Genomic DNA, 19789 nt, shown 5'->3' on the forward strand with positions numbered 1-19789 from the left:
TCTCTCAAAAGTCTTTGCCAGCCTTCGCAGGTGGTCCACCTCCGTCCTAGCAAACACCAGGATATCATCACTAATGTTCAAGACACCCTCTAGGTCAGCGAGGGCACCCCGAATGATATTCTGAAAAACCTCTGCTGCCAAGGACACACCGAAGCTAAGTCTTTTGTAGCGGTAGAGTCCCCGGTGAGTGGTGAACGTGGTCATGTACCTTGATTCCGGGTGTAGGACCACCTGATGGTAGCCCGCCCGGAGGTCCAGCTTGGAAAAGAAATGAGCACCCTGCACCTCCGCAATGATGTCATCAATCGTTGGGGTAAGGTGCCTCTCCCTTTTGATGGCTTTGTTCTGCACCCTCATATCGACACAGATGCGAACAGAGTCAGGTTGCTTGGGTTTCCTCGCTACGACAATCGGGGACACCCATGGAGTCGGACCCTCCACCTTCTCGATTATGTCGAGGTTAACAAGATTGTCCAGCTCCTTGTCCACCTGCTCACGAAGGTGAAAGGGTACCCTGCGATATTTTAGGGTGATGGGCTGCACAGACTCGTCTATATGTAGCCTCACTGGGTCACCGGCCAGCTGTCCGATTCCGTTGAATAGGGCGGCATACTTGTCAAGCAGGTCGTTAATATCCTCCAGGTACACCGAGTAAGCGAAACTGACAATGCCGAGGACCTCGGCCGCTGCACAGCTCAACAGGGTGTTCGTGCTTACCGGCGTTACATAAAATCGTTCAGTGATCTGCGAGCCATCATGCTCCACCTTCGCCATGAAGGCACCGTCCAACGGGATGGGTTCCAAACCTCTGAATGCAAAGATGCAAGCTTTCGGTGTGACCAATTCTGGAGGCGTGTTCATGGCGTCGTAATGCCCACAGGCCATCACATTGACTGACGTCCTGTGTCTACTAGGACTGGGACTGGTGACTTGTTGATCTCCACCACACACCTCGGCTGTCTCCTGTTCTTCCCTTTTAGGGCCCCCACACTGGAGACGAAGAAAATGTTCTCTTCCTCCTCTTCGTCTACCTCCTCCACCGGGGCATCTTCCTCGCTCTGGTCCACCTGAGCGACATTCGGCGAGCGATTCTGGAGAAGGAACCCGGACCGGGCCGGGCCTCTTGGCACCATCACGGGCAGGGCTGCCCTGCACACCCGTGAAAAGTGATCGGGCAGCCCACACCTTCCACATGTCCTTCCAGCCGCTGGGCACTCCGTTGGGTGGGGAAGGTCGTACCCACACTTCTGGCACGACTCACCAGCTCTTCCAGCTCTGTCACAGGGTCCAGCGCCAGGTCTTCTGGTGCCTCTTCCACCTCGCCACATGGCACACACCTCCTCCGTCTTAACTGAGCGGGACCCATCCTCCATCCTGGCTGCCCGAGCCTCAGACACCTCATGGCACCGCCCCAGCTCAAGAATGTGGGGCTACGTGGTGCCCAGCTCTCTTAGGACCTGCCGTCTGAGCTTGCCTGAGGAGCACGCCTGGATGAACATTGTTCTTATCATGACCTCAGCGTCGCCCAACGCACATGCCAGCCAGGCGTTAGGCGTCCATAGAAGGTGTCCAAAGTCTCATCCTCCTTTTGCCTTGCAGACAGCATCACAAATCTTTCGTAGTCCGATTAGGCAAGGGGCAGAAAATGAGCCTGGAGTGCCGTCTTTGCCGCGGCATAGGAGCCATCCCCTGGTTGAAGCGACTCAAATATCTCCTGGGCTGAATGTCCCGCCGAATACAGCATGGTTGCCTGCATGATGTCATCATCTGTCACCTGTGCGGCCCTAAAGTACATATCGAGGCGGTCAACCCACCTTTTCCATCTGGGCCCCAGGCTGGATGGCAGACCCGAGATGTCAAATTCGGGGATGGGCTGCAGGGCCGCTGGGGCTTGTGCTTGGGCCATGATGGGAGGTAGTGGTTGAACAACCGGCTGTACCACTGGTGGCGCCTGAGGCAATGGAGCTTGGCCTTCTGCTTGAGCCTGAGGAGGCTGCTGTTGAGCTGCTGGTTGCCCACCATCCTGAGGAGGCTGCTGTTGAGCTGCTGGTTGCCCACCGTCCTGAGGAGGCTGCTGTTGACCTGCTGGGAGTCCACCGTCTTGACCATCAGCCCCGTTCATGGGCGTGAGCGCACAGGCACCCCCAGCGTGGAACTTAGGGGACACAACTCACTCCCACCACCACAACACAGTCCTGACACACACCCAAGCAAAAGAAATGTCCAACCTGGGAACGAAGATGATGATGGCAGAGTATCCCCCTCCACAGACTGTCTCATGCACAGACACAGCAGCTCGATATGATGAAAAGGATGAAGAGAATGGAAAATCCACAGCTGCGGCAGTCTACACTGATGATGAAGAGGATGAAGAAGAACAACTCCCCAGCATGATGATGAACAGGATGATCCTCAGCTTCAGCAGCACCTTGTGGGCACAGATGTTCCAAAAATTGAGCCAAGGAGAATTTGGGCTAAGCAGGCCCAGCCAGTGTAGCCCTCCTCCTTGCTTTCACTCGACGTAGGAGGCCCAAGAATAAAAAAAAAAAATCGAAAATTGGGCATGGGTATGCAGTTATAACTGCCTGCCGGCAGTGTGTCCAAACATTTGGCCTGGATGCCACTCACTGCCCAAACCGGAGCTTGGTGAAGTTCCACGGCCGAAATTCAAAATGGCTGCCAGCCGCATGGTCGAAGCACGGCCTACGGCATGAAACGAAATTCAATCAAAATTCCGCTCCGGGAAAAAAAATTACATTTCAATTGCCGCCGGGCCCAGGCATCATCCCCACCTCGTCGCCACTGTTGGGGGTTTGTCCTCACCCCCAATCGCGATGCCCGTAAGCCCCCCTGCGAGTACAAACACACACACACACGTCCATACTGCTCGGGCTTCGCGGTCACACTGCCGCGGTCGGGAACGCCCCTTTTATTTATACTGCACGAGGCGGCGTGCAATGTCACGCCACCGTGTGCGCGTCCCTTCACGAGTTGGGCAGTAGCCCTTAAATGTGGCAGTAACAGTGTTACTAGGCCGCATTTAGGGGTCCGCCCAATCTCAAGTCTGGCATGTTTACCCCGAGCTCGCAGTTGCAATTACTGCTGGCGTATTACCACGTGCTAATCGCACCAAAAATTCCCCCAATGGTAATACCGCCAGACGGGTGGGCGCTAATGCTAATAAAGTTGGGCGGTATCCCAGCCGGGCTACCGCTCAACTCGTGATCCTTCCCATGGGGGCCATATCATGAGTTCTGTGGTATCCCAGTGGGAGATACTGCCCAACGCTAATAGTGCTTCCGCAACTCGGTCCGGTGCAATTTGTGCAGCATCATGAGTTGCGGGGTCCATAGGACCCAATGGGATTGGGGAGCACTATTACCGCTGGTGGTAATTGATCCAAAAACGCCCTGAAATTGCCATTTTTAGCTAGAGCAAAAAGCTGGAGATAAAAATGCCATTTCCTGCCCAACTTGTGATTTGGCCAGCCCTTAAATGCAGCGGTTGTACCGTTACTGCAGCATTTAAGGGCTCAGGCCAAACTCGTGATGAGGCCCTTATTAGTTGGACCTGCATGGCATCAGAACTATGCTATGCAGATCCCTGCAGCAGGGCTACCGCCAAAATGCAAGGAGGAACTGCCAAATAAATAAGTAAATAAACAAACACAGGAGGCAGTGGGGCAGAATCAACAACAGAATTCAACAGACTGAGCCAATAGGCCTAGCTTCATGTATTATCCCTGTCTGCCTCTTACGCCCAGTTATAGTCACCGGATAGCCAAGCAGAGCCCCAAATGCACATGCTGCCACCATGTGGCAGAGTCAGGCACACCCTCATGCCATTCCATGCCAAGTGAAGGCATATATGCCATGCTCTTGTGCCAAATACAGTATCAGATGCCATGTGCAGCAACACATTCCTACCCCCATCCCCCTGTATTCCCAAGGTTGCCAACATATGCTTATTTAGGCGCTTTGAAACTGTCGGTAAGTTGCCCTGCGGTGGCTCCCCATCAGGCTGAGAGAGGTTGATCAATTTCAGAGAGGAGGAAGGGTCACCAGAAGGCGTGGCCGATGCATCTGCCGTGGAGCGAAATTGGCAAAATGAGCCTTACATTTGGCTTTGCCAGCAGACCTGAATTCTGGCGGACTTCTCCGCTTTGGGGTGCAATTGGTAGCCCATGCCTTTTTTGCACACATATTTCAGCTAGTTAGGAGGCTGAAACGTTAAGCAGCCCTTAAAATGGCCAAATGAGGCGCCCCTGCACGAAGCATACAAGGGCATAGTGAGAAATGTTGGGCCCACAATAGCCAAACATTGCCAATGTCTCTCAGTGATCAACGGCGAGGTTGGCCGATTTTTGCCCAGACTTTGCAGATTTTCTGTGGAAGTTCGTCCTTTTCACCCAGTGTAAGACACCAGACAGAGGGGGGAGTGCAAGTCGGCTCCTCTGTGGTCCTGTGTTTCATCCCCATTCCTTTGGTTGAGCGGCTGCTGCTGATTAACTCAATGAAGGAGCAGGAAAAAGACTGAACATTGCCGGACAGTCGATGTTGCACCGGTGCAATTGAACAAGCCCCCCAGAGAAAATGACCCCCCCCCAATAAGAATGGTGACCCCAAAGGGAACAAACCCTCGCAAAGAGCATGGCCCCAACTGAGTGAGTTCTTATGCTACAAGGTAGCTCAGCAAGTTTAAGTGCTTGTCCCAGACATCTTTGGGTAACTTGCAGGACACAGTTTCAAATACTGACAGCACTGACTCTGCCCTTCATCCTTCCAAGGTCAAGCCTCATTACGAGTTTGGTGGTAGCTGTGCCCTTATTGCGGGCATGGGTACCGCCAAACTCTCTACCGGCACCCACAAATGGGCCATTACCGGCCCATTACGAGTTGAATGGGCCGGTTATTGCCCATTCGCTGATAACGGTGCTGGTGCAATCATGAGTTCTGCTCGTGGGTGCCGATATGCACGCCTGGGGCCTCATTACGAGTTTGGAGGCAGCCATGCCCTTAATGAAGGCCATCCCGTTGATCTCTTACTTCGGCTTGTACCGTGCATCAGGCCCCAGAAAGCCTAGAGTTTGGCCACCATAGCATGTCATGCTTCAAGATGAGACATGGGGCAAGATAACCTGGCAAAGTGATCTCGTTATCTCTCACAGGCAGCTCTTCAGAGAGAGGGGAAGAGGCAAAGTTAGGAAGGAAAGGCCAATGTCTTGAAAGTACTGCACTCTGAAAAGCACACCACAACTGGAGCTGATAACCCCCTAGTCTCATCCTCACAACTTGCCAATACTTTCTTCCCCGCGGGTGGCTGAAGACTCTGGATTTTTCCAAGAGCCAGTGATTGCAAACTACATGTGATGCTCCAGGTAACTTCAAATTCCTCAACTAAGCTGTTCAGCGGAAGGTGTGCTGGACGATCCACCAACATCTGCTTCCGGCTACAGCAGCAGAGACATGCAGTTAGTCCCCAGATCTGATCACCTGCCTTCATGGAGGTCCTTTTTTAGGTCCAGATGAAGGGAGTTTAGGCACCAACCAGGGGCATCATATTGCAGATTTGCCATTGATGAGAATTCCTGGTATCGCGTCCTTTTGCCGACACCCGTTTTTCCGACGGGTTCATTTGTCGCAGGAGTTTTGACGAAAATTCCCATCAAAATTATTTTGGGGGTGGGGGTGGGAAAGTGTAAATAATGGGTTGTGGGAAGGTAAATAAAAACAAATTAAATTAAGGGCGTTTGGGGTGGAACCCCCCCAAAATAAAATTCTGTTTTTCGGCTAAACTCCCACGGCAAAACAACCGTCAGAAAAAAGGTGGTCGGCGAAATGACATGGAACCAAATTCCGAATGTCATAGAGTCATAGAGTCTGCCTTTTGACCAATCTTCCTGGTTCCTCTGTAACATTATTTGAGTTTCGCTTTCTCTGACCAGCACCTATCACCTATGCTCCAGAAGCCAACCAGGCCTCATTTTCAGACCCATGAAAGCCTCTGGTGTGGATTAATTAGACAGGCTTTCTTTCTTTCGGCTTATCTTGTTGCATTGTCACACATGATTGATTACAGAAGCTTAAGGGGGAATTAGTCGATGGACAGTGGTGTGAGAATAAACCTGGAAATCTATGCAATGTTCTGTATTTCAGAAAACACTAGCACAAATGCGTTAACCAAATTGATGTGGGTTACAGGTACCCCCAAACCTCTGCAGCTTTGTAAGACTTCATGAAAAGTTTTCACTATTTTGCAAAAACATTCATCTATAGGAAAAAATGTTCTCTTAGAATTAAATTCAGCCCCTGCAAAGAATTCACTACACTACATACTTACATTACATGCTGCGGCTTAAAGTTGTCACACACAAAGAAAACATACAATGACTCGGAAGTTTATCATGGAGCTGACACAATGTAAGCGATAGTTTCTCTGTGAAGGTGGGATTGTTTCTTTTGAGATCACTCATGTTGAAGGGATCTCACTTTGGAGGAATTGTTAGATTAGGAAGGCCTGCTAAATTCTGTGATGGCAAACGTTGTGTTATGTATTGAAGTTAATGTGTTGAAGTTAATGTAGTATTAGAATAGATAGAATGTACAATGATAAGGGTAGGTAAATTCTAGAAGAATGTGGTGCAGGTTTGGTTGAAGAGGAATAAAGAAGATGGCAGGATACGCATAACGGTGTCCTTGTATTTATTATATTTGCCCTGAGAATACATAACAGTGGCGACGAGGGGAAACAAAGTCCACAGAGCTGGAGCACGCCTGAAGAAATAGAGCGGGTCGATTGAAAAGAGATTAACGTATCGTAGCATGAAAAAAGGAAATGATGAATGACGTACATTACAAACGGAGCACAGGGAAAGGATTAATGAATCGTGTGGCGAAATACAATTAAGGTTCGCATGCAGCGAAAGAACAAAAATAACGTAATATTGACTGTAACTGGGGTTGAATATAGACTGCCAACATCAAAGCATTTTTTAAATAGTAAATAACGTACCGGAAGCGCGTGAAGGCTGGTGCGCAGTAACAGGAAACACAGAGAAAAGGACCCTATGACACGTAATTACGTGATGTTTGAGGAAGTAAACAATTAGCCTGAAGCATTAGAAAAAAGGACATACGAGCGTCAATCGACGTGCCACCATTTTAAGCTTAGAAAAGTACGTTACCATATGAAAACATGAAACGGATTGACATAAACATAAACAAACACGGACACGGACGACGGAAAGGAAATAAAGGCACAATTAGGATCGGAATGTGAGAAATGTTAGATACACATTACACAAAGTAAAGCAGACTATCAGCCCATAATATAAAGTGCACAAAATATAAAACGTTTGATATATACAAGAGTATACAAGTGTGAAGTATTGTGCTATTGAATTTTTTTTTGTGCAAACAATAAATAAACTGTCAGCAAGCAATACAAAGACAATAAAAGAGCCACATTAAAACGGAGTTGAATTTGATGGTGGATCACAAAGCAACAAAGAGTTTGAGACATTAGAAGGTTTGACCAGACCTATAAAAGCATGTCTACAGATAATGCAGGTGGAGATGTAAATGGACAGCTGAGCACATCTCAGAGTACCACGGGTACACTCATGGCAGCTAATCCATTGAACTATTTGCGACGCCCAAACCCTTTCACCTTGGAACCGCAGGAAACCCAAGGCCAAAGATGGCAGGAGTGGATTGATGAATTTGAGGAATTTTTAAGAGCGGTAGGGGATCCAAATCCCTCAAATAAATTGGATATTTTTACAAACTTAGTGGGAAAAGAAGTGAATAACATAATTAAAACAATACCATTACAAGACAGGGCAACATATCAGTCATTAATAGCAGCAATTAATGCACAAATAATAATTCCGCTCAACAGAGATTATGAAAGATATGTATTCAATCAATGCTCACAAAGCCTACACGAGACCATAGTCCAATTTGTACTGAGGCTACAAAAAAGAGCAACATTGTGAATTCATCAACTTTAATGATGACGAAGCAATACGTCTGAGGGTCATTGAGGAATGTTTATCATCGCAATTCAGGAAGCATCTGCTAAAAAAACTCTACCCCTGAAAGAAGTGTTAGAGCTCGCAAGAATATATGACAGAGTAGACACACAAGCAGCTAACATAGAAAATCCAAAGAGGATGGATACCATCGCTGTTATGAATAAGAATGTACAATGGCAGAGAAGATATCCTGGCATGACATCACCAGGATCAGTGCGCAGAAGTACAGGGGAAAGACAATGCTATAGGTGCAGATTTGAGTTTCCCCACAAGGGCCCATGTCCTGCTTTTGGTCAATTATGTTTACGATGTGAACAGGAGAATCACTTCCAGACGATGTGTAGGGAAAGAATGACAACGCCAATGAGTCATTACAACACTCAGCTGATTTCTAATAGAAGATATGATAATCAGAAGAGTCAAGGGGGATGAATATATACAGAAAGAGAAACGAGACCCAACCTTATTTCAAGACCTAATCAACAAATAGCCCGACCAGGATTTGTTAGAGCCATGGACGGTTTACAAATCTAAGTAACAGATCAAAGTGACCCAGAACTGAGCCAGAGGGCAGCATCATTTCATCAAGTTCAAAGACAAGAAGAAATAAAATATGGAGATCCATATGAAAACCCACATGTGCCTGGTGAAGAAGAAGAAATAGCAATGGATCATTACCAGGAATACGATAGATACAGTAAGGAATACGTAAGGTTGATATCTGACAATGAAAGTGGTAAGACTGCCATAAGAGTGATAGTGAATTTATGTGGAGAAGAAATACCCTTCTTGGTAGATACTGGTGCTACAGTGAACGTCATGAGTGAGGAAGCATGCGAAAAGATCGCTAACCAATGTCCATTACATATATCAAAGGCTGAAATGTTTCAATGGCGTGCGGAACAACCACTGCTGAACAAAGGTCAGTTTCAATGTGATTTGATTCATGAAGGGCATTGTGTACCAAATAATATACAATATACTAATATACATATGTAACCTAAGCTATACAATCCTCTTGTTGCTCTTGCGCCCTGCTACCCCTGGGTTTGGTGCGCATTACAAATAATAAAAACAAACAAACATGCCATCAAAAGTCCTGTAGTTGGTAGATGTCTCATTAGCTGCCACGGATCTAAAACTTATTGATGTGCGATACAAACAATCAGAAATTATATGTGGTGTTCCATGAGGACATCATGATTTAAGATTCATATCAGGAGAAGTGCCGGATTTGGAAAAGTTGAAAGTAACATTTCCGAACTTGTTTCAAGGAGTTGGGAAACTGAAAAATAATATGATACATCTACACATTGATAAGACAACTCAACCTGTTCCCCAACATCCAAAGCGCATAGGATTCCACCTGCAAGCAGGGGTGTTGCAGGAGTTGTAACAGCTGAAGGACAATAATATCATTGAAAGTGTTGAAAATGGTCCAACATCCTGGGTATCCCAAGTGGTGGTTGTACCCAAAGCGGATGGACGTCTTCGTCTATGTGTAGACATGAGAATTCCTAACATGGCCATCATGAGAGAAAGGCACCCAGGACCTAACGTAGAAGACATGATAATTTGGCTAAATCAGGCCAGCAGATTCAGCAAACTGGACCTAAATCAGGGATACCATCAGCTAGTGATTGATCCAGAGTCTCGACCCATAACCATTTTAGCACCCATGAAGGTTTGTTTAGATATAAGAGACTCAGTTTCGGGATCTCGTCGGCAGCAGAAATATTTCAGGAAGCAATAAGGAAGGTTATTGCACCAGTACAAAATACATTTAATTACAGTGATGATATTCTAGTTTATGGTACCAACCAATTTCAACATGACGAGGGACTGGAACAAGTATGCAGACTGTTGCAAGAAAATGGTCTGACTCTGAATGGACAAAAATGTGACATAAATAAAAAGAGTTTGAAATTCTTTGGACATATATTTTCAGAGAATGGTATGAGAGCAGATCCAGAGAAGGTGAGGAGTTTATTGGGTCTAAAACCTCCTAAGGACATGGCAGAATTGAGATCTTTCCTGGGGATGGCCAGCTATTGTGAAAGGTATTTGCCAAACTATGTAACTCTCACTGATTCTCTGAAACAGCTGCTGAAAAAGGATATGGCATTTGTATGGAATGAAGATTGTGAGAGAAGCTTCAAGAAAATAAAAGAGGAACTAATCAGTGACAGACGGCTGGCGTATTTTAATCCAGAGTTGGAAACTGAAATAATTGTGGATGCCAGTCCGGTGGGTCTAGGTGCGATTCTGGCACAGATAGATCCAAGGGAGAAGCAGAGAGGAGAACGACATATTGTTGCCTATGCTAGTAGAGCGCTAAGTGAGATTGAACAAGCTTATTATCAAGCAGAGAGAGAAAGTTTAGTCGCTGGTTAGGCATGTGAAAAGTTCAACCACTTTGTGATAGGAAAACCTTTCATTCTTGTCACGGATCATCAAGCCCTGATTTCGTTATTTGGAAATCCTAGTATCAAGATGCCACCCACAATTGAAAGGTGGGGCATGCGACTGCAGGAGTACGATTATAAAATAATTCACAAACCGGGAAAAGATGCAAATCCAGCTGGTTATTTGTCGAGACACCCAACAGGCAGAGCAGAGACTGAAATGCAAAAAGATGCAGAAGAATATATGTCATATATTTCACTAAATGCTCTGCCACCGGCAATTACAAAGGAAATATTCACAGAGCAGAGCCAAGCTGATCCGATGATTCAAGTAGCAGTCCGGCTCACTCAAGCAGGGAGATTGCATTGTCTCAGAATGGAAGAAGGTTTGGAAGAAGGAGATATCAAGGATCTTCAAAAACTGGTGAGAATGAGTAATGAACTGTCAGCAACAAAAGAAGGAATTCTTCTAAGGGGGAACAGACTGGTAGCTCCAAAAATTCTAAGGAAGGCCTTAGTGATGCTGGCACATGAGGGTCACAGAGGAGTTGTGAATACAAAGAAAATTCTAAGGAATCAATGATGGTTCCTCTGCATGGATGTCATTGTGGAATACATTTTACAAAATTGCTTGGCTTGCCAAGTAGCCACATCCAATGTTCAGGCAACACCTCTTCAAATGGTACTGCTTCCTTCTGGTCCCTGGAATCGGGTGGCTGTTGATTTCTTTGGGCCACTAGATGAAGGAGGATACTTATTGGTGGCTATAGATGAGTATTCGCGGTTTCCTTTAGTGAAACATGTAGGATCTACCACATTTCATCACCTGGTAGTGGCCCTGGATGAGCTTTTCAGTGAGTGGGGAGTTCCTCAAGTAGTGAAAACAGATAATGGGCCACCATTTCAAGGTCATGAATTTAGCAAGTTTGCTTTACACATGGACTTTAAACATCAAAAGATAACACTGTTATGGCCCCAAGCAAATGGGATGGTTGAAAGATTTATGAGTAGCTTAAAGAGAACGCGGCAGAAAGCAATTGTGGATAATGTGCCCTTACCACAGGCGGTGTCGCAGATGCTAAGAAGCTATCGAAATACTCCTCATGAAATGACTGGACATTCTCCTTCAGAGTTGATGATAAAATATGAGCCACATACAAGACTCCCATGTGTGGAGGATTATACGGCTGAAGAGGACCGTGTTATCAGAGAAAGAGACCAAGTGAAAAGAATGAGAATAAAAGAGTGGACAGATTGTAAACGGAAGACTGGGGAAAGCAATCTTCAGGTTGGAGACACAGTGGTATTTCGCCAGAAACAAAGAAGGAAGATGGATTCTAAATATTGGCCAATACCACTGAAGATCAAGAGTGTCAAAGGATCTATGGTCACTGCTGAAGGAGGTGACCGTGAGTTGACCAGAAATGTATCCTTTTTCAAAAGACTGTTTCAGAGTAAACAGGTGGGGGAGGATGGTGAGATGAATGTCTCGGGGAAACCAAATGGGTCAAATGACACTGATGTCGATTTAAGCATGTTGTATGAAGAGGACTGGGAAGTAGCTGATTGTAATGCTGGACAAGTGGGGAGAGGTGGTCTAAGTGTGAGAGTTGAACCTGAAATTTTTGGAGCCTGGGGATTCTCTAGGTAATGACATAAGTCCAGACTCACCAGAATTTAACTTTCAATGTAGGCCTCAAAGAGTTGTTCGTAAACCAACTCGGTTGATAGAGAAAATGCAACATTTGTTGTATTTGGATAGGAACCTACATGATAAGTAAGGGGGGGGTTGTTATGTATTGAAGTTAATGTGTTGAAGTTAATGTAGTATTAGAATAGATAGAATGTAGAATGATATGGGTAGGGAAATTCTAGAAGAATGTGGTGCAGGTTCGGCTGAAGAGGAATAAAGAAGATGGCAGGATACGCATAACGGTGTCCGTGTATTTATCATATTTGCCCTGAGACTACTTAACACGTTGGTGGCAGAGCAGACATTCAGCTTGCAGAGAAAGGTTCCTTTCACAAACACCTTCACTTTAACACTGTTTGGTGCTCATTTACTTTGGGGGCATTCTCATTCTGAAAGCTTGGTCTGCCTGGAAGTTCTCTCCGTTTGGAAGAGTGGCTCTCTTTTTGGGCCTCACTCACTTGGGAGGCAATGCTATCTTTGGTGTGCTTGCTCCAGTGGTAGAAGTGCACCGAAAAAAGTAGTGGAACTGTGGTTTCGGCAGGGGAGAGGGTATGTGGAAGCCTAGTGCAACATCTGACAAGTGTTGCGGCCGGGGCATTGCCATAGTATAAGTGACTAGTAACTAGGCTCCTATCACAACTTTACACTTGCATAGAGACATGAATGGACAAATCCTCTGCATAGAATGGTGAATATGGTCGTAAAAAGTAGTGGAATGGTAAACAGAAAAAAATTAAAGTAGTGGAACACCATTCCTGGCCATTCCTGCTCACTTCGATCACTGTCTTGCTCACTTTAGGAACTCGCTTACTGTGTGGAGCTTTTGTTTTGGGTGGTGGGTGGCTTGTCTCACGCTAGCCATGCACTTGCTTCTTTGGATGGCTGGTCTCTCTTTGGTGACTCCGCCCTGGGGACTCGATTACTTGGTGGTCCGTCATCTCAGGATTCATTCGCCCTAGTGTGGGGGTCGCACGCAGAGCGGGTTGCCGATTGAGGAGCAGCGAGGAGGCACCCTCATTTGGGCAGATGCTACCTCTGTGGCTTGCCTGGTTTAGGGCTTTGACATTAGGAGGCTTCACTCATTGTGAGGTCTTGGTTGGTTGGACTCCAACCTCATTCACTTTGGAGTCTACTCCATTTGTGGGGAAATGTTTGCTTCAAGAGGCTTGCGCACATTATTTAGGCGGTGTTGTGACTTGGAAGATGGGGTTACTTTGTGGCTCACTCACTATAGAGTCCTTGCTGACGTATGGTATTTAGGGGGTACAATTAGAGTGTGTACACTTCGAGGGTTGCTCAGTTTAGGGGTTATATTAATTCTGTGGTATTGATTGCTATGCTAGGCTTTATCACTTTGGGGGTTCACTCATTTGATTAGATTGTCCACTTTGGGGGTCTCTTATTTACTATTAGTTCCCTTTCCACTTTGTACTTTTGGGGTTTACTCTTTTGGCCGGGAGGGGGTCTTTATTACTTCGGGGTCACTCATCTTGGCTGCACATGGGAGATGTGGGGGGTGGGGGGGGGGGGCTCTTGCACAGTTTCTGTGGATATGAACTAGAGGGTTGGTCACTTTGGGGGCTTCGCACATTTTGCTTGTCGGTGACATTTAAGGTCGGCCTATGTTTGTTGGGGGTTCAGGTCTGCTCTGGGCGGAGGAGTGCCGGCTAACTTTGGAGCTTCTTGTAAGGAGAAAGCTTCTCAGACGGAAAGGTTCGTCCCCCCACCCTCCACCCCCATCGCAAATGGAAGTTTCAGAGTTGTTTCTTTTTCTTTTTAACTTGTATGGCCCCGACTTTCCCCTCGCCAACTTGGAAGCCCCTGCACGAAGGCTACCCTAGGGATGGGCCATTTTTTAAATATGTTTCAAGTTTAGTACGCGCACATCTGGAATCAATTAGCGCCCACCCCCTCCCACTTACTGACGGAAAGGTTCCCACCTCCCTCCCACCTTTCTGAATTCCCTCCCTCTCCCCCTCCCCCTGCTGCCACTTTTTAGCAGCATTCCAGCTGCCGGGGAGAACAAAAGGCGGCTTGAGGTGGGAGGGCCGGGCTGGCAGCTGCTGGGACATACTGTAAACTGGCCGAGGCTCGCGTTTATACCCCTTCTTTCCAGGAAAAGAGAGAATGGAGAGAAAAAAAACGTCAACTCTCCAGACAGAGCAGCTCCCCCCACCCCATAGGCCCCCCCTCCCCCCCGTGTCTGCGGCTGCACGTACGGCTCGGCTCCAGCTTTGCGAACACAAGGAACATGGTTTCATTTGTTGAGTTTTCTAAAAGTGGTCCAGTCATAAAGGCGCGGAACGCCCGTGCCTGCCCCCTGCGCCCACTGCCCGGCTCTCTAATAGCACCGCGAGCGTAAACGCCCTCAATCTTTGCTCTATTTTTCTCGGTCCTGTGCTTTGTTTTTGGGTCCCACCACCTCTACGCGGAAGCTGCTCTGAGAATCATTTGACCCCCGTGACATGGACATCCGTGCCCCGATGTGTCCTCTGAGACTTCACCCCTAAGTTACCCTTTCCGGTGCCAGCTGTTTCCTGGCATAGCAATCAATGAAGCAAGATGCCATTCACCAGGCGCGGTGGTGCGGCACTCGCTATTAGACGCAGAATAACGTGTGCATGGGTAAAGCTGGAGACTGAATGGCTTCTAAAATGTTGAGGGGGCGGGGAAATGAGAGACAACGGCGGTCCTTATGTGTTGTCAATACATACGAATGTCACCTGTGCTCGCGTTCGACACTCCTATACCCCAATCACCCAATTCCCAGGATCCCGTGTCCATATGCCCGTGATGTACATTTTAGTTTACCTGCACGCGGCTCTTCTCCCATGGCTACTTATTCCTCCCCCCCCAGCCCCCCTCGCTCGTGTCCCCAACCCCTTCTCTAGACCCCCTTCCCCTCCCCATCAGCAACTTATCTCACTGCTTGCCCTTTCCATCTTTACAGGTATCTCTCCCAGCATTAAAAACCCTTCCCATGCGGCCTGCATAAGGAGATCCACATTTACACGTATTATTCTCCGTATAGCCGTGCCCTTTCCCTTCCCCCTTCAACCTCCATGCCACTACCCTGTGCCCTTTCCCTTCCCCCTTCAACCTCCATGCCACTACCCTGTGCCCTTTCCCTTCCCAATGCCCCCCTTCCCTTATCCCGTGCACTTTCCCTTCCCCTGTGAACCTCCATTCCATTACCCCATGCCCTTTCCCTACCCACGTGTCATCATGCTCTTATCTCGTGCCCGTTCCCTTCCCTCTTGACCCTTCATGCCAATACCCCATGCCCTTTCCTTCCCGATGCGTCCCTATTCCCTTACCCCGTGCCCGGTCCCTTCCCCTTCCCAATGCGTCCTCCTCCCCTTATCCCTTTCCCTTCCCCGCGAGTCATCATTCCCTTATGCCGTGCACGTTTCCTTCCCCTGTGAACCTCCATTCCCTTATCCCGTGCCCTTTCCCTTCCCCGCGAGTCATCATTCCCTTATGCCGTGCACGTTCCCTTCCCCTGTGAACCTCCATTCCCTTATCCCGTGCCCTTTCCCTTCCCCGCGAGTCAACATTCCCTTATCCCGTGCCCTTTCCCTTCCCCGCGTGCCATCACCCCCTTACCCCGTGCTCTTTTCCTAGCCCCGTGTCATTATCCCCTCACCCTGTGCCCTTTCCCTTCCCCCTATGCCCCCATTCCATGTTCACATGCTACCGACCCTTAGCCCAGATCTCATTTTCTTGCACCACGGGCCTGATTTACAAACACGTTTTTAACTGGACTTTCCCATTTAAAAACATTTGTGGAAATCAGGCCCATGTCTCCGTTCATCATCCCATAACTTTTTGCCCTCCGCAAGGTCTCACCTTGCCCTTCCCAACCCTTTCCCTTGTGTATGAACGCCCTTCCCCGTGCCCTGTCCCTGCTGCCTCGCTCCTACCCCTCCCCAACTCCCGCCAGCCCTCCCTATTTACCTTACATGCACTATGTTAGTATTTCGCCCCCTCCCCCCCCCGCGCCCCCTCTTTCTCCCATGTCCACCTGGCCTCTTGTCCTTCTCCTGTCGCCTTTTTTTCGCCTGTCCTGTCTCCATGGCCCAAGTGAACTTTCCCTTCAGCGTGTCTCCAACTTCCTCCAATGCCATGCTCCGTTACCCGAGCCCCCTGCTCCCAAGTGCCCCCCTCCCTCCTCGCAGCCCCCCTCCCCGGCCCCTTGCCCTCTTTGCTCCTCACCAGTCGGTGCTGCGGGCGGCTGCTTCTTCCCCTCTGCTTCCAATTCAGATTCTAACAGAATGGGACAAGTCACTCTGGTCCCCACCTCCTGCGGGTCCAGAAGGAACGCCCACCCCCTTAACGCAGCAAATGGGGGTCAGCAAATGGGCAGGGCTGTGGGCGGGAGGAAGTGAACCTGGCAGGTCGGTCCTGCCAGAAACCTGGAATTTGATGCCAGACATATTGGACCCCTGGGGTCTTCCTTTGCAAGTCAAGACTGGGCCTCGTCTCGTGCTTTACCCCGAGGTACAATTGCTCCCCCCTTTTTTGGCCCAGATCTTTTTTTAAATTTTGATCATTTCTGTCTCTGCTTTCCCTAATGTTATTCATTCCCTCCCCTCTCTCTTTCCAGTCTCACGTCACGATTTCTAGTTTAAGAGCTCTCTCTCTACCAGTGAATCACCCGGCCTCTTATATTGTGTGGCTCCATTAGGAACGTGGCGGTACCACGACACCCCTACCTCGAGCGTTCATCTATTTAGATTCCTCAACCACCCCATCCATGTCATGCTGACACATTGAGCCAGTGCAGGCTTTTCGCTTTGCATGTTGGGACTTGTAGGCCCATACTTTTAATTATTTTTGGGATGAATTAACGACAGTGTTTTTTTATTTATAGTATTATATTTTTAGGGAGTCTATAATTGTTGAATCTTTATAATTGTATACTCATTTTTTCACCCTTTTCTTTCTCATGTCTTTTTTGCGAAACGCTGCAATTTAACCGCCAATTAATGAAAATAAATGATTGAGAAACGAACCCACACGTCCAAAAAAAAGTTAAAAAGAAAAGCCATGCCTGAAGCCATCACACATGACATGGGGTCAGTAGACACCTGTGCAAATCCTGCTTAAGATTTGGCCTCCACATGAAACAAAAGTATTCCAGTTGGTCCCCAAAGAACTGGACACAATTCTCCAGACGAGGCCTACTATACTGGGGCAGAGGACTCTAGCTGAGTCCACAGCAACTGGATAAAGCCCTCCGGATGAGGCCTTCAGCCCTAGACACAATCCTCCAGATGTGGCCTTCTATACCTGCACACAGTACTCTAGATGAGTCCACAGCAACTGGATAAAGCCCTCCGGATGAGGCCTTCAGCCCTAGACACAATCCTCCAGATGAGGCCTTCTATACCTGCACACAGTACTCTAGATGAGTCCACAGCAACTGGATAAAGCCCTCCGGATGAGGCCTTCAGCCCTAGACACAATCCTCCAGATGTGGCCTTCTATACCTGCACACAGTACTCTAGATGAGTCCACAGCAACTGGATAAAGCCCTCCGGATGAGGCCTTCAGCCCTAGACACAATCCTCCAGATGAGGCCTTCTATACCTGCACACAGTACTCTAGATGAGTCCACAGCAACTGGATAAAGCCCTCCGGATGAGGCCTTCAGCCCTAGACACAATCCTCCAGATGAGGCCTTCTATACCTGCACACAGTACTCTAGATGAGTCCACAGCAACTGGATAAAGCCCTCCGGATGAGGCCTTCAGCCCTAGACACAATCCTCCAGATGTGGCCTTCTATACCTGCACACAGTACTCTAGATGAGTCCACAGCAACTGGATAAAGCCCTGCGGATGAGGCCTCCAGCCGTAGACACAATCCTACAGATGTGGCCTTCTATACCTGCACACAGTACTCTAGATGAGTCCACAGCAACTGGATAAAGCCCTGCGGATGAGGCCTCCAGCCGTAGACACAGCCCTCCAGATGAGGCCTTCTATACCTGCACACAGTACTCTAGATGAGTCCACAGCAACTGGATAAAGCCCTCCGGATGAGGCCTTCAGCCCTAGACACAATCCTCCAGATGAGGCCTTCTATACCTGCACACAGTACTCTAGATGAGAACTTGGCTACTGGATACAACCCTACAGATGAGGACCCCAGCCCTAGGCACTATGCTTCAGATGGGGCCTCCATTAGCTGGATACTGTACTCTAGGTGAGTCCCCAGCAACTGGATACAATCCTCCAGATGGGTCCTGCGATACTTGGACATAGTCCTCTAGATGAGTCCTCAACAAATGGATACAGTTCTTGGGATGAGGCCTCCAGCCCAGACACAATCCTTCAGATGATGCCTCCAGCCGTAGACACAGACACAATAGTCCAGAGACTGTCTTCTGAATTGGACTTTATAATGCGTGGACACAATAATACAGGTGAGGTATCCAGAAATGGACACAATACTGCAGGTGCTAGCCCAAAAAGGACTGGTTCCTCAGAGTAACTCTTCCTCTGACAATTACATTACGCTGGTTCTGAACTGTTTAAGGTGGGGCAGGACATCTTCAACTGGATCGAAACACTTGAACTAGTCTTCCAGCTCCAGGAGGTGGAAGAGGAATTGTGGGGACCAGCTGTCATGAGCTGTCTACATGGCTGGAACAGATGTAATCATTCAGTTGGCTTCTGAGGCAAGGCCGCCATCCGCAGAAAGTTCTGGAAAACCCCACAACAATGTATCAGGTGCAATAGAGAGCCCACAATGGGGGGTGGAATCAATTTTTTAAAGAGTTTACACATCTGTCCCTAAAGTATCTGAATGGGTGGGTCTCTGATAATAAAGTTGACACATTTTAAGGGATGCTTAATTTTGTTGCATTTGAGCACGACCCCTCAGTTCCCGCCAGTACTCATATATTTTCGGAGCACATCTTCATAAGTGGTGGAAAAATCTCCCTCCTTACATGCCTCCGGTTTTAGTGCCACATCCGTCAGGTGGCAATGGGTGAAAATAGGGCAGCACATCCCATGCCCAGCCCAACTGGTAAGGCCAGTTGATTGTCTTAGCTACAGTCTATTGGCAGTGGTAGAGCTCAGTTGGAGAGGGAAAACCTCTAAGCACTGTGTTGCAGCTAAAGACTTCATTCCAGTAGGGTGTCTGTTAGGCAACATCCTCCCCGATCCAGACACAGCCTCAGCAGTCACTAGAGCGAAAGTCTGACCAGAAGCAAGGGAAGAAGTGCTTGAGCTCCCAGGTTCCAAAGTTCTTCCAGCTAGAGAGTGTAAGAGCGCCGTCTTACCAGAAGCTCCCAGCCAAGATTTGAAATCTCCTGAGGTGCCAGCTCCCGCAGGAGAGGGCCCATTGGCTACTGAGCTGTCTACCAATGTAGCATGGGATTCAGTCAGATCAGGGTGTCTACTGTTGTAGAGAAGTAACCTGAGATGGTGGGCAGGGTATATTTAGACCTAAAGAGCCTGTCGGAACTGAATGAGTTGTCCTCAGCTGGAGGCCCGAGTGGTTGACTTTTGCCAGTGAAGGCAAGTCCTTGAACGCTCATACCAGAGACAATACAACCCGCTAGGGTAGAAAGGCCCAAGTCGCACTTGTAAGGATAACACGTTTTAAACTACAGAGAAGAGAGCAACAGGAAATAACTCTGCT

General features: G+C 48.1%; 1 protein-coding gene across 1 annotated transcript in view; it reads right to left on the bottom strand.

Annotated features, from left to right (window-relative positions):
• Positions 1-16280, bottom strand: part of MFAP2 (microfibril associated protein 2) — a 233586-nt gene extending 217306 nt beyond the window's left edge. The window contains exon 1 of the mRNA XM_069611122.1: positions 16158-16280. Within this exon, the coding sequence (XP_069467223.1) occupies positions 16158-16260 (103 nt within the window). The 5' untranslated portion in view covers positions 16261-16280. The remainder of the gene's footprint in view (positions 1-16157) is intronic.
• Positions 16281-19789: the final 3509 nt, after the last annotated feature.

Source organism: Ambystoma mexicanum, chromosome 8 (genome assembly GCF_040938575.1).
Source record: "Ambystoma mexicanum isolate Mex_15411 chromosome 8, UKY_AmexF1_1, whole genome shotgun sequence".
In the NCBI taxonomy this organism is placed as follows: domain Eukaryota; kingdom Metazoa; phylum Chordata; class Amphibia; order Caudata; family Ambystomatidae; genus Ambystoma; species Ambystoma mexicanum.